This window comes from Numida meleagris, chromosome 18 (assembly GCF_002078875.1).
Source record: "Numida meleagris isolate 19003 breed g44 Domestic line chromosome 18, NumMel1.0, whole genome shotgun sequence".
NCBI classification, from domain to species: Eukaryota; Metazoa; Chordata; class Aves; order Galliformes; family Numididae; genus Numida; species Numida meleagris.
Genome location: NC_034426.1, coordinates 7,113,512 through 7,137,698, shown reverse-complemented (window position 1 = coordinate 7,137,698; position 24,187 = coordinate 7,113,512). Strand labels below are relative to the sequence as shown.

Below are 24,187 nucleotides of genomic sequence, written 5' to 3'. Positions count from 1 at the left end.
CCCGGACGGCGGCGGGAGGGGCGTGGCCGGTGGGGCGTGGCTACGACGAAAGGGGCGTGGTTACAGCAAAGGGGGCGTGGCCTACGCCGGCTCCGTCCCGCGCCCGCGGTTCCCGCAGCCCCCGCCGAGTGGTGCGGGAAGAGCGAGCCCCGCTGGTGCGTCCCGATGGGCGGCCCCTGTGCTGCGCGGAACGCCCCGCATGCACGCAACACTGCAGCGGCTCGGACGGCGGGAATTGTTCAGCGAGTCACAGAACCGTTCAGGTCGGAAAAGACCTCTCCGAGCCCCAAATCCAGCCCCGCTCCACCCCCCCGTGCCCACTGACCACGGCCATCAGTGCCACATCTCTCCAGGGACAGGGACACCCCACCTCCCCGGGCAGCCCGTGCCACTGCATCATCACTCCTGAGAATAAAGTTTCCTAATACCCAACCTGACCCTCCCCTTCGCGACGTGAGGCCATCACCGCTCACCCTATCGCTGTTACCTGGGAGAATAAACCAACCTGCGCCTCACCCCAATGAGCAATAAGGTCCCAGAGGTGTGGGAACAAAGCAGCTTTGGCTGACGTTGAACGACGCCCTTCAAAAATCACAGAGCTGCTTTAAACTCGTGCTGCAGAGCTGGAGCCACGCGGCAGCACTGCCGCCCTCATCCCCATTTATCAGGCAAAGCTGCAGAAGGTGGAAAACAGCAGAGGCCTTTCCAGCACTCAATGAGACGAAGGGAAGGGTTTCTGGAAAATCCTCATGAAGTCATTGCGCCGTGTCATCAGATTCAGTGGGGGAATACTCGTGTAGGAGGGAAAGCAATGCCCGCAGGCAGCCGAAGCAAACAGCCCCATGCAGGAACGCGCTGCCTGGCCTGATGGGCCCAGCACCAGCAAACCCAAACCCTTAAAAAGAATTCCTCCGCTGCCCCCAAATTGAAAGCAGAGCGGAGCTTTCAGCCGTAGGCGTCTGTGGTTTGCAGCTATGCGGTGCTGGGAACTCCGGATACTTCCTCAAGGAATTTACATTCCTTTGAAGAAATACTATGAGGCTGTTTGTCTTTGCTGGAAAAAAAAAAAAAAGAAAGAAAGAAAGAAATGCAGATGGAAATAAAAAGGATGTTTAAAAAAAAATTTGATTGAAATCTTTGGGGTCTGAGCAAATGTGCCGGACAGGTGTTCAGCTCCTTTTGATTTAAACACATTCCCCAAAAAGAGAGATTTCTTGGTCTCCGTCAGCAACAGGAAAGCCGATCGCCTCCTGCTCCAAAACCTCCCATAAAAGCCCTTTATGAAATGAGATGCCTCCAAAGCACTGGAGCAGTTTCCACATGAACACAATTGTTGTTTCAGAGCTGCTCTGGAGCTCCTGGGCTACAACTGCTCAGCCAGTAACCAAGCCAGCACTGCTTACGGTGGGGGACAAGCAGTAGCATCCCCCCCAGCAGCTGCCTCCAGGGCCAGGGGTGTCCCCAGTGCTGCTCCTGCGGTGTCGGGCCCCTCCTGGCTCTTGTTTCTGGGCTTGGCAGCTGAAGGAGAGGGGTCCGAGCAGCCTGAGGTCACCCTGCAGCCAACTGTCCAGGGCTGACAACTTCTTCACTGGGGTAAAAGTGAAAGGTTGAAGCAGAATTGTAGCTAGCTGATAAGGAAGATACGCTCTCTGAAAGCCTCTCTCTTTAAGCCTCAAATACCGTGTGGATTTGTGCATCACCAGTGGCACTGGAAATCTTTTCCCTGTTTGTCCACATTATTTGCTTTTTAACTGCCTGCCCACAGCTGGGACAAAGCAGATCTGAGTCTCTTATCAAGATCCTCCTTCTATAAAGGACTTTCCACCAGGGCTGGGCGCGCTCAGCGTAATCAGCAATCAAACAATAGCTGCATTGACAGCGAGCTGGGGGGCCATCCCTGCGGGCTGGTGAAACAAATCAGAAGGACGCTGTGTTATTCGATAACGATGGAAAATTATTTCCAAATGATGGGAAATACCAGGCTGCTCCCGCGGGTGCAGACCACAAACGAGCTGGACACCGAGTTCTGCTCGCAGCCATGCTTGCAAGCAGCAGGAATTGCAGGGATTCGGGAATTACACAGCCCTGGGATTCAGGTTCTTCTCTTAAAGGGTGATGGTGATGGCACCGAGTCACGCTGGCACCTGGTCACCACCACCCCAGAACCGATGGAACCAGCTCTCTGCAAAGCAAAGGCTGGCAAAGCCCCAAATCCAAGCCCACGTGCTCCCACCTGGGAGCTCACGGCCAGCAGAGCTGCTCTGGCTGACATCCATGAAAGAGCACAGGCGTCAAAACCCAGCAGTTCCAGAGAAAAGCAAATGAGGCACTAATTCTCCAGGCTAATTCTGCAGCAAGCTCCTAGCAGGGGCTGCAAAGGCCAACGAGGTGGGAAAGCCAGGAGGGAGCAGAGCTGCCAGGGAGACACCGTGATCAGGAGCATGACTCCCAGCACATGGCATGTTCTGGGCGAGGAACCGCTGCGCTTTGCTGTGTGCAGCTGGACAGAAAGCATCCAGAAGCGGAACACCAGTAACCATTTAATTCAGTGTCACAGTCCAACATACAGCCAGAATTACACCTCGGCCAAAGCACGTTAAAAGTGGCATTTTATACAGGAAAAAAACCTTCCTTCATTCCCCAGAGATGTAAACACCAAAAGCTAGCACATACGCAAACAGACGTGCCAAATCCCATAAATACCCAAAAGTCAGGGGGACAAAATCCTTCAAAGTGGAAACAGAAAAATGCAAAGTGGAACTCAAAATATCCAGACCTGCAGCGCTCCTCAAGGGCTGAAACTAAAAATCCATTTTTCCTTTTATTTCCTCTTATTTCCAGAATGAAGCACGGAGAATGAAACAGGAGAAGCCTTCGGGGAAAGACACATGACGATAACTCCAACATCATCTTTAGCGATTCATAATCCAGTGAGAGAGTCATCCACAGACACAGCAAAGAAAAAAACTGTCTAAAATAAATTATTCCCCCCCTCTGGGAATAATGAATCTCTGCAGCATCGTGCTCCCCCCGCCCCAGCCACTGCGTCCAACAATCATTCGTGTCCTTTAGAAAGGGCTGCTCACAATCCCAGCGCGCGTTCCAACACCCTCCCTTCTTTTGCCACCCGATGCGAAATTAGGAGAAGAAATAAGTGAATAAATGGGCTTGGGGAGATTTGTAAAGCTGGAGTGATGAGAAACTCCCGTCTGTCCTCATCGTTACCTCCTGCTGCAGGATCCTGGCCTGGGGACCCCAAAAACACATCTGAAAGAGACAGTGTTACTGCACCTGCTGGCATGCACCTCGCTGCGGGGCTAGGGTGCTTGGAGCTGTTAGGAGACACCTGCCTAGTGAGGATCTCCTCTCTGTGGGTCTGTTCATTCTGCTCGAGTCCCACGACCACCTCCTGACTGCCCGGAGCAGGCTGACTTGCTGGCTGTGCAGAAGGAGTACAGGGTTTTACCATGCTGGGCGCACGTCCTGCCTTCACACCATCACCAGGTGGGCAGAGGGAAGGGGTGCAGCCGTGCCCCAAAAATACAGCCCCTGCAGGGAATGGCAGCTGTGCTGGGGATTTCTCATTTTCCCCCTGCAGTGAATCTGTGGGGTTGGGTGGACAGAGCTCATTTTCCTGTAGTCTGCCTGACCCCTCCCTCCCAGCTGTGCAGCAACGAGTACTAACATCCACAGTGACACATCCATAGTGACCAGTCCCCTAAAAATTAAAGTCACAAGACCCAAATTCAGTGGGGTTGGGACCCCACCCTGGAAGGCATCTGATAGTGTGATCGCTCCTCACCTGCAGAACTGTTACATGACATTTTTCCTGCAAATACCCGTGAAGCTTGAGTTAACATAAAGCAGGCACAGCTGGTCTATCGGCCCCGAAGTCCACGTGGGATTCAATCACTCACTGAGTGGGAACACAGCTTCAAAGTCCCAGGAGAAGGGTATAGAGGAGTTCAGGAAGAAATCCAGCATTGGTAGTGTCCCTGCACTGAGCCTCCTCTGGACACTTACACCACAGGCAGGGCAGGGATGCTGACACCCCCCCAGGCCCTACTTGGTGCTGGCATCGTGGCTCTGTCCTGGGCCTTCCCAACGATTGCAGTGGAGCTTCCAGATGCCTGGATCCCAGTTGTTAAAGATTATTATTACTATTATTAGTTTTGTTTCTTTCTGTCCCTCCCAATCCCCAAATAAATAATGAAACAGAGGTACAGCTCTGCAACAGGGAGTGAGCAGTAACATCGAGTTCTCAGGCAAAATCCGTAGTGCTGCAGCAGGAGAGCCTCACAGGGCTGGTGGCTGGGATAAACACGTCACAGCCAGATACTCTGTGCACCTACACTGCTTTCGTAGCTGCTGACTTCCTGGTGCCCCTGTTTTCTCCACCACAGTGTCCTGGGTTTCACCCATGCTAAGCTATCTAAGCGCAAACGCCATGGTCAGATTCTCCCTTGGTCTGAACGGTGAAGCAGTGCCACAGCACAGGACGGGCAACAGATCGCAGGGCACGAGGGCGATGGGACACGGATCTTTCAGCAGCACGCTGCAAACATTCACTCCGAAGAGCTGTGCTCTCCCAGTGCCTGCAGCTAGTCCTGAGCAACCGTTTTCTTCCGCTCGCTTAAAGTCTTTTTTTGATGAGTTTCTCCAGTTTCCGTATCCGGGAGGACTCCTGCTCGGGTGTTGGGGTGCTCAGCGAGAGCGAGCCGCTGTTCTCCACCCCGGAGGGCGGTGCCGGGAGGCGCTGGCGGAAAAGCTCCAGCATGCTGCTCTGCTCGCTCCTCTTCAGGCCCTGTGACAGCAAAGGGAAGCAGCGAGGTTAGATCCTAGGAGCAGGCGCGCGGGATGATGACCACAGCAAAACTCATTTCAAATCTCCTTTGTTCACCCCCCAAACAGCAGATCTCTCGGTGATCGAGAGACAGCTGAGCTCAGCCCCACGGAGCTATAAGCATGCTAACCAAACTGAGGAGATGCTCTTCAGTAGCAGCTCTACACCCTTTCATGGTAGAAAGGACACGCGTGCCTTAAAAAATGCCTTTCCCGCTCCCAAATCCCTTCTGTTTCTACAGAGAGAGTCACCAACAATCTCAGAGCAGCTCTGGAGATGAGCAGAAGTTCTGCAGGACTGCTTCTAACCTTCATGTCCAGTATCTTCTGGAAAGTGTCCGTGCTGCAGTCAGCGAGGAGCTTGATGTAGTTGTCAACAAACACAACTGGAGGCTCATGCGGGGCCATAACCACCTGCCAAGGCAAGGACAGAAGAGCTCAGACAAATTCCAGGAACTAAAGGCAGAGCTGAGTTCAGGTATGGGAGAGACAGAGGAGTGGTTCCTCATAAAATACAATGTTTAAGGAACAAGTAAGATCTTACGTATGTCAACAGGTAAACGTGAGTGGAAGTCCCCTGCCCAGCAGGGGATCAGGCAGCAGGAGCCCCTGGATGCATGTGCATGCGCACGTGTACGGCAGGAAGAGCACAGCACCAGACTCTTCCCCGTCTCTGAAAACGTTTCCATATGTTTCCCCTGACCCATCTCACCCCACGCTGCGTTCTGTCACTGAGACATTTCTTTCTTTCGCTGCACTTCAGACCAATGAAACATCATAGCCATGTATACACTTATAAATCCTTAATTTACAGCCCTTGTAAAAATCCAATGCTAAGATGAAAAGCTGGAACTTCAGACACAGCAGCCAGAGAAGAAAGGAAACAGCTCTGCAGGATGCGCGCTCCCTGACTCCCTCCTCCGTGCTCACATCTGAGCTTTCTGCAGCGTAGCTGAATTAACTTGTTTGTGCCATCCACGGGCTTAACGACCCTCCCACTGAATTAGCTGCACGGGCAGAAGCCAGGACACAGTGCTATATGGTGGCACTGTGTGCAACTGAGGCATCACTTCTAAACCATCTCAGTACTACGCAGGAGAGCCTATAAACCCTGAGTGCATCAACTCATCCTTTTGATGGAGTGAACTGGTTCTTAGGGAACAGACTCCTCCATGTACAATGAAAGCATCAAGGAAAGGCCTGATACTGTAGGCACTAGGCAACAATGTTCCCTGTTCCTGTTAGCAACAGAAGGGTATTTCTCTTCCGGTTATTTCTATGAAAATTTAGACTTCCTTGAACTTAACCTACTAACACCTTGCTCGCTTCCATCCCAAAAGCAGAGAATTTCAGAACTGATTTACAAATTCAGAATGCAAACTCAGCCATGATATTGCCTTGGGCGTGTGAGCAAAGTGACACAGAGCAGCAGCCGAGCACAGAGAGCACAATTCACTGTCAGAAACATTCTCACAGTGTGGTCAGTGAGCAGGGGACAAACCCACTGCCCAGCAGAGCACAGCTGCAGAGCTCCCTTGGTTTCTCCTGGGCTCAGATCTACCTTCTTGCTGCAGAAAGACAAAGAAGGGGAAGGGGAAGCAGGGGAGATTGCTTTGCTCGCTACTTTTTATGAAGACAACACACTGCTTTTGGGTCATTTTCCAGGCACCAGGTCTGGAAAATGAAAAAGGGCTCTGGTGAATACAGTAACCCAGACATGTTTGCACTGGCTGTTGCACTAGACAGTAAACAGGTGACTCAAGCACAGCTTGGCTCCCCTGCGGGATGAAGTCTGCACAAAGGCCTGGAGTAACCTGAACTGGAGGGTCTGCCCTAAGGCAGACACTCATGGATGTTAGCTCTGATTTTCACAACCTCCCGAGGGAACCTGCCGCCCCAGCTCTCCCAGTAAGCAGAACCTGAGCGCTCCGTTATCTTGAAAAACGAGGACGAAACCCCAAACGTGGTGGTGAAAGAGAAGCAGCGGCAAAACCAAGGCCAACGAGCCAGGTTTCTGCAACAGCTGGCAGCACAAGAACGCATACATTCACGTGCAATCTGCAGTGCCGTGTTCAGGGGAAGGGCCCCCTGGAATTCGCTCGCTCGGATTCCCAGGCCAGCAGTCTGGCTGGCAGGTTATCAAAAGCCCTGAGTTACCTTCAGGATCATTTCAGCCCGAGTCATGCCTTTCACCACTATCCTCGTGTAGCTGGCAGGAGCCTTCCTCACCACTTGGGACCCGATGGAGGGCAGATCCAGGAGGACCATCTTCAGAGAGTGAGTGTCCAGCAGCAGCTGCAATAGTTAATCACACCCCGTTACGTGGGTCCCTTTTACTGAGCTCTGTTAGCTGCTACAATCCAACATGCCAAAAGTTTAATACTTCTCACGCTGAAAGCATCCTGGTAATGGGACTGCAGGGACAGGAGGGGCTGACCCATGTAATGGCACTTCAAGGAGACAAGATCACCCACAGCTATTTATCAGCACCAGCTGTTGGCTCTAGCAGCACTGCTCTGCGGCCTCAGAGCAGCACAGCACCTGGCACACCCAGCCTGCCTTCCTCCATCCTCTTCCTTTTTGACAGTATGAACTGAGATCTATAAACAGCACAAACAATCCTGATTACCTGTAGCTGGATCATTATTTAAATGCCAAGGTCAAACGAATTAACACCACACTTCTTCTTGCAGCTAACGAGCAATTACATCAAGTTTTCTGCATTCACTCAAGCAATTGCTGATTTTTTTTTTTCCCCCACGTTAAAGAAAATTACAACACAACATCCTGTGCTGACTGCAGCTCTCAGCCTCATGGATGTCAGCAGACCAGCAGCAAGCAGCAGCCCCTACGTTCAGCACTGACTGCTCAGCCCCTGCCTGACAATCAAGGACTATGTGTTAGGATGTCTCAGAGTGAAATTAACCTGAATTCTGCACCCTTCTGATTGCACCAGATACGTCTAAAGAGGTGAAGGTCAGAAACTGCAGGAGATGAACTGATGTTATCAGCATGGTTCTGGGAAGCCAGGAAACCACAGCACAAAGGGGCAGCTCCGTGCACAGCAGAGCTGCTGAGCCTGGCACTGTGTCAGGCTGTCCCTCGGAGCAGGATTCCTGCCGATCATAACAGATCCCATGGATTTTTTTCCTGGCTGGGGAATTCTCTCTTTCCCAGATAGACTTTTTCATGTGCATTTACATAGAAGTGAAATCATTCTGCCTTAAGGCTCCCCAGCACCTCCCGCCTAGCGAGCCTCCAAACTCCCAGCAAGCTCAGGTTTAGCAATTTTGGGGACAGAACAGAGAAAAACATCACACTTTGTCTCCACAACCCCAGCCTCCTGGCACAGCCCTGAGGAGAGGAAGATGATGGCCATTCCTACATAGCAGGAAAACCGTAGGAGGCACAAAGCCATTTGCACTCACTGGCTATCAGCCAGGGCACAAACTCTGTCACCAGCCCTCTGGCTCCTGCAGCTTCACTTCCTCCCAGGGGAAGGGGCAGTGGGCACAGCACTGAAGGACATGGCATCCTTCTGCTCCAGGGCTGAGCAGGCACACAGCCCCGAGCACCACTGTCACTTGGCCATTGTTTTTCAGATAAGCAGAAGGCAATGAGCTGTATGACAGTTCTGCCCCTTTTACCAACATCTGCACGGACTTCCTGAATACAGAAGTGGTGAAATACTACTTAGAATGCAACTACTACTTCTTACCTGTTCTGCTCCCACCATGCTGATAGGTTTGCACTTAAAGAGGTGGTTAATGAACTTGGGAATGAAAGAGCTGCAGAGAAGAGATACAGAGTGACAATTAATGTCAATATTTGGATCATAAGGGATACTGGGCTAACAAGGCATGCAGGACCACAATAGCACATGGCTTTCCACAAAGGCACAGTAAGTGCACAGTTCTCTAGCTGACACTAGGCACATTAATAAATAGAAATTAATTATTTTGCTTTAATCTATGCTGATCTTTAAGTGGAGAAGTTGCACATCATATATGATTTTACAGCAGTTCATTGAAGTACTACATCACAAGTTGAAGAACAAACGAATTATTGTACATTCTACATACCAGGATTAGTGCAGCTATTCATGGACACGGCGTGGAAACGTCTCGATTGTATCCAGAACTGACATTTTACTGCATACTAGTAATTCCATAACATGGATATTACACACTGAACTTGAGGTCCAGCCAGGGCTGGAGGTCTGCAGGGACACGCACAGGACGACATCCTTCCAGAGAGCTTCCAGCCAACACAACACAGGCAGGACAACACAAAGTTTTGTGAAAAGGAAAACGCCATTCCCCTACTTCACTGACGTGGGCTTCAGACTCAGAAAGATGCTCAAGGTACATATGCTCAATAGCAGAGAATTTGGCAAAGATAGAAGCTAAGCCCAATATTCTCCACGTTGGACAAATCATCCCGGGGCTTTGGTGTTGGCTTTTTGCTTCTTGCTATTGGCTTCGTGGTAGCTTCGTGCTCCAGTGGCAAAGCAGCAGAAGGCATGGCCCTCCTCGGCTGGACGCAGCTCACGTTGTTTCCAGGGCCTTGTCCATGACAAGGTGGCAATTCTTCAGTTCCAGCATCTCTGTCTCAAGGTCTCACACTTGGGTCTGTTTTCTGAATGAGGCGCTGCTAATGGTGATGATTTGAATTCAGTGTGGTTCCCCCCTCGCATCTGTCAAGCTATTTTTTCCCTTCCAATGAACAAAGGAGCATGGTCATCGGCTTGTTTTGTCCTGCCACCTGTTTTCCAAGCCAGGACTTTTATTTTTCACCCTTTCTCATGAACAAATGACAAAAGCATAACTCAGGTACAGAGCATGCCAAGCTGCTGAGCAAAGAGCACGAAACGGCTCAAGGAAGAGCTTTCCCAAAAGAAATCTCCTTCCCTTCCCCTTCGCTCAGACACAGCTGTGACCTCTCTCACTGAATCATCCTTTCCTGGAGAGGCATCAAGTAGAACAAGTTCAAACCATTGCTGAGAACCCGCTACCGGGCTGCCCCAAACAGCTTCGAATTCGGCCACCGGAGAAACAGCCTTGGCAACAGAATGTAAATAAGAGGAGAAAAACAAGCAAAGTCTCCTCCTGCAATAAAGCATTTAGAGATGGCTTTAGAGGTAGGTTGTGCCTTAGAAGTCCATTTTTCAGGTGTGTGAATGATTCCCAGAGGGCAATTAGCGAGTGCTGAGCACAGCTGGAGCTCAGGCAATGCCAGCAGCTCCGGGTGCAGCAGCGTGTCCAAGGGGAAGAGCACAGGAGGTTGCTGTACCTTTGATCTGCATGTGGGTCCAACACTCACAATCTCTGCAAGGTCGGGCACGGAGCTGATGCTCACATTGTGCATGAGAAACTTTTTAGCACTGTATAAGCACATGCTCTCCCACAGCCAGCACTCAGCCTCGCATGAAACCATTCCCAGGCCTTTTAGGATGGCCACCCACAATCAGTGCAGAAGAGGAAAGCGACCTTCCATCCCTGCATGCCTGTTATTTCATGCTGTCTTATTGGAAACAGCTTCTCAGCTCCGGGAGGACTGACAAGACAAACCATGAGATCCAAGGGCTGCTCTGTTTTTCGGGGCTTTTTTTTTTTAAGAGCAGTTGCACTTAACTGAAAAAAAAAGATCACTTGACTTTCTTGTGTTGGACTCAGGGTTTGGCTCCTGCAGGCAAGCCCAATATGAGCGATACGTGCACGTTCAGCAGCGAGCGCTCAGCGCACGGCTTTGTGCTCTGAACGCCTTCACTCCCTGCACATCCACCGAGCTCCACTGGATGCCAGAAATCATTTACAGCTAAGGCTGTAAAACCGAATCCATCGAAGCAGACAAGTCCCCAGCGTAACAATAAAGCAGCGCGAGGCAGATGAGGAACCTAAAGCACGGAAACCACGGCATGCGAGAGGCTCCCATCCGATGGGAGGGGCTCAGCCTGCGTTTTCCCAATCCCCCACGCTGACGCTTTGCAGAGCAGGGCAGGCAGAGATGCAGCCGCAGCGCGTCTCCAGCGGGAGATGAGCTATGATGGGATGTCATCCCAAGCATCCCGGTGTCACTGCGTCACCGCAGCGCTGCACTACGCCATGCCCAGCCCTCACGGACTCGCCCAGGCTTAGCTCAGCCTTCTGCTTCCAAACCAACAGAGCTCCTCGCCGCAGCCCACCTCCATGTAACCCCAGGGCCCGCTGCTGCACGCCTCCCGCTAATTCCGGGGAGTGAGGGTTGCACATGGGTCAAAACAAAGCAAAAATGACAGATGAGATTAGAGGACCGATGCAATTTCTGATGGTAATTCTTCTCCTTCCAGGCTTGGCTCAGATCTCTCGGTTTTACATTTGGTGACTTTAGACGCCTCCTCCCCCGTGGTCCTGTAACTCAACCCCAGCCCTAGATGCAATCCATTAGAGCCGAGAAGGGGCTGGCAGGTCCCAGAGACGCAGGCGTTAACATACAGAGAACGCAGCTTTCCGTGGTCGTCCATGGAATAAGCTCTGATGAAGGCACGCGCTCCAGATCTGGCCTCCTCTCATATGTGAGAGTGAGGTATTTTATCCGGAGCTTACGGGGTATGTGCTCAGCAATAAAGTTAAAAGGGAGACAACTAAGCTGAGGTATTAAGAGTGTGCTGTGAACAGCTGAGTACATTTTTTTTTTTCTATTATTATTTATCACTATGTGAGCAATATAAAATCCAAGCGTAACCACATAAAAGGCTTAAGTGCAATACATTTTCACTGGGACAGCTTTTCAAACAGTGATTACGGCCAATGTCATAATATGATTTATCAGTAACTGCTCCTTAATGCAAACTAATGAGTACCCAGAGATAGAAAGGGAGAACGAAACTCTGAGGCCAGCCTCCCCGCTGCGAAAGCTAATGGTTCTCAGGAGAGCCTACTGCAGCTTTTCCTGCTGAAGCAGGAACTGGAGCGCTGCTCTCAAACCCACGCAGTAACTGCCAGGCCATACGGTTTATTTCAGGATGATTAGCTTATTACGGTTGAATGAAATGTTAAAGTATTTTAAAGAGAGACACATGATATGTATGGTGCTGCTCCCAAGGCCCTACCAGGACAGCCACGTGCAGCTACGACGGGCCAAGTCCTCCTGTGCCTTTTCCCTGGGGCAATGGATGCAGAGCTCAACTGGCCTCAGGCAAGCAAAGAAGAATTGAAAGCACCTTCCCAGAGAACTGAATTTTGGTTTTGGATACGTAGCTTCAAAGCTTGGATTTCCAAAAGGTGCTGGAGAACTACACCCTCAGCCCTGAATACAAGAGGAATTTACTGTCTCATCTTCCAGTTCCTTTCACATTATCAAACAGCTTGCCAGGAAGACACTTGGACACTTGGATTTTGGAGGTTATTATGTTTCCAGTCCTTTCTTGAGACAAGAAATTGAAGAATCTTTCAACCTTGACATCAGCTGCAGGTGTTTGCTACCCTACCCCATGCCCCTGGATGGGAAGGGTCTTCACCCAAGCACTGCCTGCACATTAGGAAGCAAACAATGGTCATGCACAAACAGATTGGTGAAAATCAGAGGAATTACATGCCGTGTCAGTAACTTACTTTGCAAACTTTATACAGAACTGAGTGAAATACTTTCTGGTGGATGCCAGGTTGTCACGGATGATGGGGACGTTCTGCTTGATGTGGAGAATCACTGAGGTGACGTAAGGACTCTGGTCACCAACATGTTCCACGTTCTGCCACTGCATCTGCACAAAGAGGAAAGGACCAACAAGCAGTTTAACTCACCAGGATTCAAGCAACACATCAGGAAAACTGTACAAACTTCCTGCTAAAGGATCTCTGAGGAATTATCAAGAGACTGTTCCTGCAATTCACCACTGTCAAGGTCATGTTCCTCATCACTGTACTGACTGAGCAAAACCAAAACAAAATACAAAGAAGGAAAACCCAGAACGGCCCTTGTTGCACCAGAGCAGAGAGATTGTGACTGGTAATGGGAAACACCAGCATTAAATGAGGCTTTTGGAGCACCCTAGGCTGCCTTAATATTTAACAGCTCCCAGTTTTTTGAGATGAAGTGCCCATATAAATCCTGATTACAGGCATTTGAGAAAATAACTGCAAGCTTGCAAAGTCTGGATTCCTGTATGGCAGCCAAGGCTTTAATACTGGAGAGACTGATGACAGATAGGTGGAAGAGGTAGAAACCAAGTCCAGCACACTCTAGAGCAGTGCAGCTCACGCTGAAACGTTTTTGGTGTACCAGTTGGGATGCCAACTTCAGCTCAGCCCAAGCACACAAGGAAAAAAAAAAATTACTCCAGCTCTCCTTTTGTTTTCATTTACTGTCAGCAGAAACACAACAGACCATCCCCCGTCAGCCAGATGTGTGACTCCGCTGGCTTTCTCAGAGCTCTATGTGAAAAAACACGGCGAGCACACACAGTGGGAGGCATTAGGAAAAAAAAGAAGCACTTGGGTAGGACCTTGATGGCCCTGGCAAAATGTCTGCGTACAAAACTGAGTCTCAGTGAGGAACACAAGCAAAGTGCTCTTAGCACGGCTGCTGTTCAGAGGAGCTGCACCCTGCAGTGTGCTCCCTGGAGCTCAGTGAGAGATGCAGCTCTCGTGCTGGAGATGGAACAGGAGGAAAATGTGAAAATCAGGACAGGAAATTGGACAGATGCAGAAGGTGGCTTTTTTTTTTTTTTTTTCTTTTGACTGGGCATTTGTTCTCAAGCATTCCTCCTCAAGTTCTCAATTTTGCATGTAAAGGTTTTGTTGTTTTTTTTTTTTTTTTAATTCCTGTTTTTAATTACAGCTCCTTTGTCCCCCGCCACCCAGTTGATTCAATCCCATCCAAACAACACGCAGCAGCAGTGAGTTAACAGGCAAAAGAAGCCAAATTCTTTACAAAACCACAGTGTCTGACAGTCTGCACGCATCCTACCAAGGCTGTCCTTATGTAAACCAACCCAACACAAACCCAGACTGCTCATCTCCCAGTAGCTGTGTACTCAGAAGGGATATTTCTCCTATCACCTGCTCTGCAGGCTTTAATTCTTCCTTTTCTCTGGAAGGCTGCACAGAAGACAACCGCTTCACAGAATCATTCAGGTTGGAAAAGACCTCTCAGAGCCCCAAGTCCAACCCCAACCCACCCCACCGTGCCCACTGACCACATCCCCCAGTGCCATGTCTCTGTGGTTCTCAAACACCTCCAGGGACAAGGACACCACCACTCCCTGGGCTGCCTGTGCCACTGCATCTCTGCTCCTTCCCAGAAGAAATACTTCCTAATATCCAACTTCTGAATAAAATACTCTGTGCCCATCTTCCTCAAGGACTTGGGCATTCCCAGTGCTGGCCCTTCTCAACGGACAGCAATCCTAGATGAACATCCCCATACACGGGAATGGCCAGAAAGTGGGAAGGGACTGCTGAGCTGAATTATTACAACAACAACAAGAGAGTAACCTTTTCATTTTGTTGGTTTTCACTCCAAAAGCAATACTTTACAACCAAGACTTTAGAGCACGGACAGTAAAAATAGCCCTTTGTGTGTGTGTTTCACCAGCAAAAAGACCTAGTAGCTGCAATGCAAGAAATCGTACACATACTGAAAAGCCATCAAAAGAAATATGAGCCCAACTCTTCTGGTAAAGCTTTGTTCCTGACATTTTAAATTTATACCTCTTTTTCCCTCATCCTATGTTTTTCTTGGGATATCCACAGAGTTTACGTACACTAGCTGAAAATCACCCCAAGGACAGGAGCAGAGGAACCACCAGGTCCTGTGTCTGCAGCAAAAGGGGTCAACTTTGCAGGTTTGTTGAGGGTGAACCACATCACCCCGCACAGCATCCCACTGCCAGCCCAGCAGTACCAAGCACAGGGAGCACCCACAGCCCCGGGTCAATGCACAAGGAAGGAGAGAGCAGGGTGAAGGCAGGGGGCTGGGAGCACCTGGCTCCAGGGCTGCAGTGTGCTTTGCACTGACTTTAATTAGCAGCTGGTGGCTCTGATCCCTCCGCTCTTGGGTTTTCCTTGTGTGTGTTGGAGAGATTATTAAAGCTGTGCTTTTAAAAGGCTTGCTGCTGTCCATTCAAATGTAAGGAAGTGGGAAATTACAGCTGTGCCAAAAGGTTTTCAGCAAAATATAAAAACCAGCAAGCGATCTACTTGAGTCACTAAAATATTCCCCAGTCCCCGTTCCGTGTGCAGTTTTACATATAAATCGGTGTTTAATTCAGCAAATAAAGGAAACCTTACCCAGCGCAATCCATAAGCTTAACTGGGGCAAAAATACCTCATGCAGATTAGCAGTTCCTCATCCCAACAGTTGAAAAGCACACCAGGTAATTAAATGCCACAACGCACTCACAGCGCTTTGTTATCCACAAGAAGAACTGTGTGGCAGCAAGCCATTTCTTGGCAGAATTTCCATCATCTATTCACAAATATACTTCAGATTCAAAGAAAGGACCGGCAACATTCAGTCCTGGGCATCGGGGCTGGAGATCAGAGTGAGAAAAAGAAAAGGAACTGAACAATGGGAGAGCCCTAACGGAGCGGCGGTCTTGAGACAGACGCACCTTCATGTTACAGGAAAGCTGGGATGGGTCAGCCCAACAGCATTCACTCCTTTTAACATAGACTGAGATTTTACACCTCCAAACACTAAGTGTTAAGGAAACGAAAGAGGAGGGTGAGGGAAAAACTCTTGCACCAAATGCAGGTCTAGTAAGGCTCGTATAAAGCGACTCCGTCTGACGCCAATAGTGGAATGTGTGCACGAGTGACAAGTATTTATTTAGTTAATTTCATAGCACTTCGCTTGTTTATAAATCATCAGTCCCATCACATATGCTGCATCTTACTAGTTTTCCAAAGACAAAAATAAATGGCTCACCAGCTGCTGCTTTCCCAAGGCTGTGGTTTACTTGGGTATAAACAGAGCCGAGTGATGCCAGCACTGCTAGGCTGGGTGGGTTCAGGAGGATCTAAGGAACTGTCACGGCAAACAAGCGACACCTGAAGCGCTGAGCCCTTCCTAATGGTGTTATTTTACTGGGAAAGAAATCCCCTTTCCGTGGGGGACATGTGCAAGCTCTCTTGCTAGCTGCATTCCACTTCTAATATTAGCTGGGGGTGGTGGGGGCTAGTGACAGCTGGAATACATCATAAAGCAAAAAGTTAGTAAAATTCATGGCAGCAAGGCACAATCCTACCAAAATGGAGATTTACATTTAATATTCCTGATTCAAATTTAAAAAAAAGTTCAATTCACTTTTGTTGTCTTCACCTCTGTCTAAAGCTGTCTGGGCTTTCACAATACTTTGGCAAGAAAACACAGCTCTGCATTTCAAACACATAAAAGCCAACAGCACAACTGCAAGCAAATCCTTAAGCTCTGCTCACGTGGGCCTCCCTAGGAATGGCTCCATATGTCCTCAGCAGGAGCACAGGAGCGATAGGGCTCAATCCCAATTCCATGTTACCCCCTGACTGCCTCCACCTAACAGCCACAAACCAGCAGCTGAGCGAAACTCCTCCTCAAAGAACACAAACAAGACAGCAAACGAGAATGCACACTTGAAATTTCGTGTTAAAAGAAAGTTCTCCAAATCTTAAGGACTCTCACTAGCATTGGGAAGTCTGAGATAGGTACGTCAAGTATTCCACTGTCTGTGCGTTTTAGTGTGCTGCAAAAGAATGAAAGCTCTAACGTGAATTTTAGGTTTTGGAGTGAAGGATGTATTTATAGCTACAGTAATTGCTGCTGCAAGAGGCAAGAAGCAATCAATATATGGATAAGACTCAGTGTAAAGAATGAAATCAAGCAATCAGAGCAAACAAGACCTCTAAGTAAATGATGTATATGCTAAGGTCACCTCTCCCCCAGACAAATCCACCCTTACCTTGCTCATAGCAGTCAGGGCAGGGTCACAGGCTGCATCCAGGTCCTGCACTAGCAGCTGTATGCTGTTGGAAATCACACTGGGGAAAAAAAAAAAAAAAAACAAGCACAAGTTTTAGGATAGTATTCAGTGTCAGAACTGGTTTCTTTGGCTGTGGAAGGAAGAAAACCTATTCGATGAACTTGGCATTATGCTGTGAATACACATGGCTACAACTTGTATGGAAAAGAACTCAGGAAAATCTGCATGTTGTTCATTGGGAGCTACACAAGAGAGGACATTTTTACAGCTGACCAAAAGGTTGCAAATGGGGAGAGAAACCTATTTGCCTGCACTTCAAAACAAACACACCTGCTGTAGAGCAGCAAATGTGCTGTAAATGCAAAGCATCACGACATGCCATGAGAGCTTTGATGCTGGAAGCCACTCGAAACCTTCGCTCCAGACAGCATAGAGCAGTACTCCAGCAGCAGGGAATGAAACCCATGCAATTCCAGGCAGACACACAGGAATTTGCAGAGAGGGAAGCCCAGGCTGTAAGCAAGCAGCCCGTGCTCTAACAGCCTACAAAGTCTGGGACTTCAACAGGGCTCTAAAGGCCACCCATAACCTCACAATGGAGGGGGGCACAGATTCCTGGATTTAAATGACAATAATTTTCCCTCTTTTGTGCTTCAAGAAGAGCCCACCCATCATAAATGCTTACCTACCATGGAGGTACAAACATCCCAGCCCGTTGCTGTAAAAGTGTTTGTGTTAGCTCCACGCTATCTGTGATGAAAGAAACCCTTCCCAGGGTACGTAAGCAGCAACATTTTATTTTATTTATGACCCTGAGTAACAGGATGTCAAACCTCAGGAGAAACAACTTGTTTGATGTTGAAGGAGCAAACGCCAAAGACAGTTTTATAGCTATGACTTAAACTGACAGCAGACTGAACAAAGTGCTCTCCTCTGGAACAGACTGAACCTCAATTAAAAGGTCTTTGCTACAAGATACATCACGTCAGGCCTGACAGTTCAACTTTAAAGATGTCTAAAAACGGCAAATACAAGCTATGCACTAAAGCAGTTTCCAAAACTTGTGGTATTAGCTGCCTAGGACCAAATTCATTGCAAGGCAGCCACTGTAGAAACTGTGCAATGACACAAAATAGCTCCTGACAGCTCACAGAGAAATGCAAAACTCACCTTTCCTTGCCTTGTTCATGCTAGGAAAAATCCTGCTGTATGGTGTATTTTATTTCTATTCCCAGTTACCTTGCTTGCTTTGGCTTAGAGGACATAGCATCCTCTAGTCTACAAACATCCCTAGTTTGCAGTCAGGGATTCACTCCTAAAAAGGTCTGAGAAATATCTAGAGGAAAGGGAGTGTGCAGCATGGAACGGAGCCCAAGACCACGTGAAAAACCTGGATGGAGATTCAGTGAATCCTGCCCACTGGAGCGAGACAAGAGCTATCACAGGAAGGAAGTCTTCTGAAAAGAAAAAACCTTGCTGCTATCTGGGCTGAATCTGAGATTAAGGGAGAACTGGCAATCCAGACTATTCCCCCATCTTTGCCAAGGTTTGCTTTTGTCTGACGTGAGGCAAAACAATTTTTTTTTTTGCCTCAATTTAATTCCCTCAAAAAGTATTCTATATGTTGGTGGTAGTGGAGAGCAGATGATGCTAGAGGAGAATATTTTTAGCATCATTACGTGGAAAGTTATTTTAATGAATGATAATCTTCTCTCAATTACAATCCCTGAATATAAGATTGAATCAGTCCTTTATGTCATCTGAAATGGGGTTTGATCATACTGACAAGGCTGCTGATTAACAGTGGGAAGTTAAAGCAGGAAGGAATGCACTGAAATAGCTTCCTTTTCTGAAATGTAACAGCTACCTTGCAGAGCTGCCAAGATGCAAATGATGTTTCAAATGGAAACTCACTATTTCCTTTCCTCTTTCCAGTGCTCTCGTTCCTTTGGCTAGGGTGACAGGGAACAACTACATCTGAAGTCTGTACTACTGCAGCTCCGGACCATTCCCTCTCTGAGGAAATGCCTATACCTAGACTGCATGTCTGGGTGGGTGCTGTGACACGAGGATTTTTTGGTTCTATTACTCCAGCACCATCTGGCTGACAAACAAGGATGTTTGATGTATTATGGGAGGATGCATCTGCTCTACGTACATGCTGAAAGTGTCCGTCTCTCCTGTCAGGTTGATTCTCTCCACTAGACTTGCGTCCACTTTTTCTTTGAGTTTCTCCTCCAACTGTCACAAAACAAAAAAAGCAACAGAAAGATCAGATTTCCTACTTGCATCCTGGAAAAGCCAGCTTCTTAAAACCTAAGCTGCGATCAGACAGCATCCACAACTCAGTCAATGAACCCCGGGCATCATCTCAGAAGTGCTAGAAAGGAAAGCTCACCTGCTGCGTGGTTGCCAAGCAGTACTCTGCAGTACTAAGGATGCTGCATATGAGGCAGAGTTCTTCCAAAGTGAACTTGGCCACTTCAGAGCCTTCCTTTTCTTTCAGCAAACTAGTGATGGTGAGCCCGCTGCTGCTGCTCGTTGTCCTGGAAAAAAAGCCAAAAGCTGTAAGGCTTTCAGGTGCACACAGATACATACTGCAAAATTGTTTCTAGATTTCAGTGCCATAAAAGGTCTTCATGACCACAAAGTCCAATGCCTCATGCAACAAAGGGCAGCATCATGTAACTCTTTGTGCATCAAATATGCAGTTGCTATTTTGGTTAGGGAGTATCTTTTAGAGAGATGGATGGAACTTGACAGCAAAACTTCAGGCAAAAGGACAATTCACTTCTTCACAACGTGTTAGGTGAGGATGTAGATTGAATGCAGCTTTCTCCAGCTAACTTCACCTTCACTGTCAGTTACTCAAAATCTAATTAAAGATTACAGGAAAATCTCAGTGACTATCGGCTTCCTTCTCATATTTATCTTCCCAATACCAAACAGATGTCAACACGCATTTAAAACTTTGGTAACCCATTTTAAAAGACTGATGATATCAACACAGTAAATTATAGAAGAAGTGGCTTCTTTCCACTCTGTTCCAGTGATTAAATGCCGTGTATCAGCAAAGAAATAATTCTAACAGTTTAGAGTCAAGAAATTCCCTACCTCTCAACTATTAATAATCCAATTCCATTTAAAAAAAAATAGGACACTGCTATTTATCTTGGACAGCAAAATTGGAGCACACCAAAAATGTGTACAAAGAATGCAACTGATGTCTGATGGAGAATGCACATTAAATTCATCTTTCCACTTCTCTGGACACAGCCATCTCCCTTCCATCTGTGAAAGCCTTTACTGGCTTCAGAAAACTCATTCTGATGGTTCCAGGTTTACAAGGAAACAAAGTGAAGATGGTAAACAGCATACAAAGCTATCTGTAGTTAAGGTGACCGTATCTCAAAGACCTGCATAATGACCTACATATTTTCACAGCATTTACATCTTCATAAGTTATTCACACATTTATGCAATTTCACAGAGCAGAAAGCTACAGGTGAGCACTCTAGCATCACACAAATAATCTTCATTATAGATGACTGTATCTATGCATAATGCTGAGCTTTTAATGCAAGAGAGCTGAAAGTCACAATATTATTTTTTTCACCCAAGTAGCAGTTTTGAAAGGGAGGAGTCTCGGGCTGGTATTTCAAAAGGAACTCAATAAACTGTAAATCTGACTGTTAATCAAAGCCAAATACGAAGCTAACTTCTAGCAACCCTTAAAATAAAACGAAACAAAGAAACCCCATGCCATGAGCAACCATTTGGTCCCTTGCTGTAAATGTAGCCACGCTGCTACTATATGGTTTCTGTGACAGCAAAAACTAAGGGTTAACAAGTATGTATTTATTAATTATCTTCACAAAGTATCTGCTCCTCACTGGAATACCTCACCAGTGCTGCAGCATTTGGGAAGCTCAACTCACTTGGGCAGGTTTCCAGACAGGATTTTCCAGGCGTACTCGCGAAGGTACTTCTGGAAGATGGTGGTCAGGGCTATCATCGGTTCACCTGTGCTGAGCTGGGAGCACTGCACCATGCACTTCTTGTAGTACACAAAGAGGTCGGCACAGCTGGGCAGGACAGCTCCTCCTTCGTCCACGTTGGGCCTGGGAGGCCCTTGGGCCTTGAAGTCAGCCACGAACCTGTCGATCAGCTCGCTGAGATTTCTGCCACAGAGAAACAATGGGAAGATATTGCAATGCATTGTGGGCGATGCCCTGTCTTATGACACCAATAAACACATTCTAGCAATTCAGTATTCCAGACCATTCTCATCTCAGGACAAGCCTCACGCAGCAGTGAGGACTGGGATGGTGCATTTGACCCAAGTGCATAAAGGTTATGCTCAGTTTCACTCCTAGCACCAGCAGAAGCAGCAGGCAGACTTCTCAGACAGCGTGCCATTAGACATCACTAGGTCCCATCTGAATACCACCTACTATTGCCTCCAGTGATTCATTATAACGTGGTCCTTACTCAAACATCTTGGTCTTTAGGCAACAGTAAGCTTCACTCTACTGTTTCATTGTGACAAAAAGGCTTCTAAGCGTGGTAGAAGGCCAGATGGAAGGGTGATGAGAAACTAAACCTACAGACTGCTGCACCAGAAGGATGAGCTCCTACCATGGATGATCTGCCTGGGCCAAAGTAATCTGCAGAGCTGTGCTGGTAATGCCAGGGCAAGATTCTCAGGCTTGAACTAGGCTCAGAAGCTATTCAGATAGCCCCTTTCTTGATGGCTGCTTTCTGCTTTGAGCGCTTCTCACAGCTGATTCCACAAGCATACAGCTCCTACAAGAACTGTAAAACCACCAGGCGGCTCAACTGATGTGACAGATCTCTACAGTGGCACAAGCAATTGAACACTGAACTGCAGCATTGATTGTACTTGACCACAGTGCAGCAAAATCTCCCTTCCCCCATGGCTGTATGCCAGCCACACAGATGGTGCTGCAGGAGGGCTCACGTGTGCTACAAGCTGTGGCATTCCTTCAGGTTCCCTAGTAAAGCAGACGTGGCTTGCCCCTTGTCAAAAGTCCTACTAAATTAAACAGCTGCATTTCTACCTCTGCATCTGTGCTTTACTCCATCTGTGCAACAAAGTGGAGCTTTCTCAGCACTCACCAGCCATGTGTTTCTTTCAGGCTCTCAAGGCACAGTGAGGAATGTCAATGGCTTTTCGTTATGTTTACTCCACATGTTCTCCTCCGCTCTGAGGAAAGTGAAATGTATCTGCATTTCTCTGGTCCCCCTCCCCCCAAGATCTTGTCAACGGGGTGCACAAGCAAACACAGCTGTCCAAAATAGCTGGGAGAGCAGTGCCAGAACTTTGTGCTTCTTCTGATCCTAACCTGGACGAAGTGCCTTGCAAAGGCAAAGAATTTGCTCATTTTATTGCACGATGGAAGCAAGCAAAACATCAGGATATTGTGCACACCCCACCTGATGTCAGTGATACTCTCTCCTTAGTTTCAGTTGGCCCGAAGACAATATGAAGGCTGACAGCCTTTTGTGAATGTGTTGGTTGGACAATGGAAGCACAAAGAATTTGGCAGAAAAACCTGCTGGGAGCGGAAACACAAAGGCAGCAGGAGAGCTACAGAAAGTGAGCATTCTCTCTGCGTAGGTTCTGCAAAAAGGGTCAGTGCAAGTTCTCTGGTAGTGCAGATGTGATACTTCCTAACAGTAGCGTAACTACTGGGAGCAAGAACTGTCCAAATCTAACCAGGAGAAAACATGAAATGAACTCTATTATTCCTCTTTTTAATTTCACTCAGTCTGTTCAGTGATTTTTTTGCACCTCTGGCCATCACAAGAGGAACTATGCAGCTCCTCTGCAAGAAGAACTCGGTGCTCAGTCACTCGGTCTGTTTAGAGGTGTGAACAGTTGGCATCACTTGGGCAAGGGGGAAGGGCAATGGCCTTGACATAGCTCAGATCACTGCAGGGTATTTTCCATGGGCTGGGTGTTTTGAAAGTCCCTTTGCTCACGAGGCTGCAAAGAGAAAGTGCCAGTTTTCTAAATAATCTGAATGAACACAAGCACTTTAGCACGCTTACACACAGCTCTGCATACTCTCAGCGCTGCAGACCTGACAGAGCCATTGCTCCAGCAGAAGGGCTCAGCTCACACATGTACGCTTCTATTGCTCCAACAGACCACAAAGAAGAGCTGAAGACACGTATCCCAGAGGGGAAAGAAATGAAATCTGCTTCACTGTTAAGAAATCTGATATTTACACTGACGTTATGAGCGGAGAACAGCATCTTTAAAGCTTTTCTTTCAGGTGTCTCCTGTTAAATTGCTATAGATTTTGGCACAGTGTTTCTTTAAATGGGTATGGAAACAATTTTTCAGGAGAAAAGGACCAGGCTGCTTTCTGCCACAGACTTAAGCCAACAGTGAACTGCCACACTGCCTCCTCTATTCAGAGCCCCAGCATACAATTAATTACCTAAGGAACGCCTCATTTTCAGACATCGGTAACAGATTCCTCACAATTTCAAAGGGGGGAGAAGAGTGAAAAATCAAAGAAAAGCAATTTTTGGCAGCCAGGGCAGCATGGGGAATACTGTGGCAGTTTCTCTTTGAACTCCTTGCAGCCTGTGGCTATAAAGCTAATATAAAACATCTCAGGATTGAAAAGGAAAAGAAAAAAAAGCAACTGAAAGGACTGAGAGCACAGTGGGGTAGAATTACCAAAATGGGGATTAAAATGGCCCCCAGTGAGATGGGCACAAATATTAAAACAAGTTAGTGCTTGGATCACTGAGAGGGAGGGGAAAAAAATCTGCTTCCCTTTGTTTTATGGCAGAGTGAAACCCAACCTCAGCACAACAAACTAGTGCGTGCGACTGTAGTTTTCATTTTTAGGCATAAAAGGTCTGAGGGGCACGAGAAGCCCTTTTCAAGATGAATATCTCAAAGTTTGGACAAAATCAGGACACCGAGCTTTGACTTAGGCACTCTTGTGTGTAAATTCATGGAAGACAGAAGGGCACAGATAGCTGAGGAACACGAGGCAGCCGTCTGATTTTATTTTTTCAGCCACTAACCCGGACTAAAAGACCATATTCAACCTTTTTCAGCTATCTCCCCTTCCAGCTGACACTGCAGTTGTCACAGAGATGGATTTTAAATCCTGGTGTGAATCAAGTTGCACAAAAAAAAAAAAAAAACCATGGTGAGAGCTCTAAAAACTTCTCAGAGTTGCAAGCTGAAAGCTCCTTTCACTGAAGTTCTTTTGCTTTAAGTCAGAGGAAGATGAAAAAGGGTTCTAGGGATTAAAACCCCTGACAAAGCCCTAATCTGTGACCAAAGATAATGTTATCTCACAGCCAGCTCATCTACAGCAGCTTTCATCTGAAAATCTCGAATAACTTACTTCTTTA

At 47.7% G+C, this 24,187-nt stretch overlaps 2 protein-coding genes across 2 annotated transcripts in view; both read right to left on the bottom strand.

Annotated features, from left to right (window-relative positions):
* Window positions 1–463, bottom strand: part of RFLNB (refilin B) — a 4,347-nt gene extending 3,884 nt beyond the window's left edge. The window contains exon 1 of the mRNA XM_021416111.1: window positions 434–463. Coding sequence (XP_021271786.1) covers window positions 434–463 — 30 coding nt within the window. The remainder of the gene's footprint in view (window positions 1–433) is intronic.
* VPS53 (VPS53, GARP complex subunit) overlaps window positions 2,528–24,187 on the bottom strand; it is a 50,063-nt gene continuing 28,403 nt past the window's right edge. The window contains exons 14-22 of the mRNA XM_021416146.1: window positions 20,719–20,961; window positions 19,179–19,326; window positions 18,939–19,021; window positions 16,760–16,838; window positions 12,435–12,583; window positions 8,561–8,630; window positions 7,000–7,137; window positions 5,152–5,256; window positions 2,528–4,804 (exon numbers count right to left, since the gene is read on the bottom strand). Of these exons, the coding sequence (XP_021271821.1) occupies window positions 4,634–4,804; window positions 5,152–5,256; window positions 7,000–7,137; window positions 8,561–8,630; window positions 12,435–12,583; window positions 16,760–16,838; window positions 18,939–19,021; window positions 19,179–19,326; window positions 20,719–20,961 (1,186 nt within the window). The 3' untranslated portion in view covers window positions 2,528–4,633. The remainder of the gene's footprint in view (window positions 4,805–5,151; window positions 5,257–6,999; window positions 7,138–8,560; window positions 8,631–12,434; window positions 12,584–16,759; window positions 16,839–18,938; window positions 19,022–19,178; window positions 19,327–20,718; window positions 20,962–24,187) is intronic.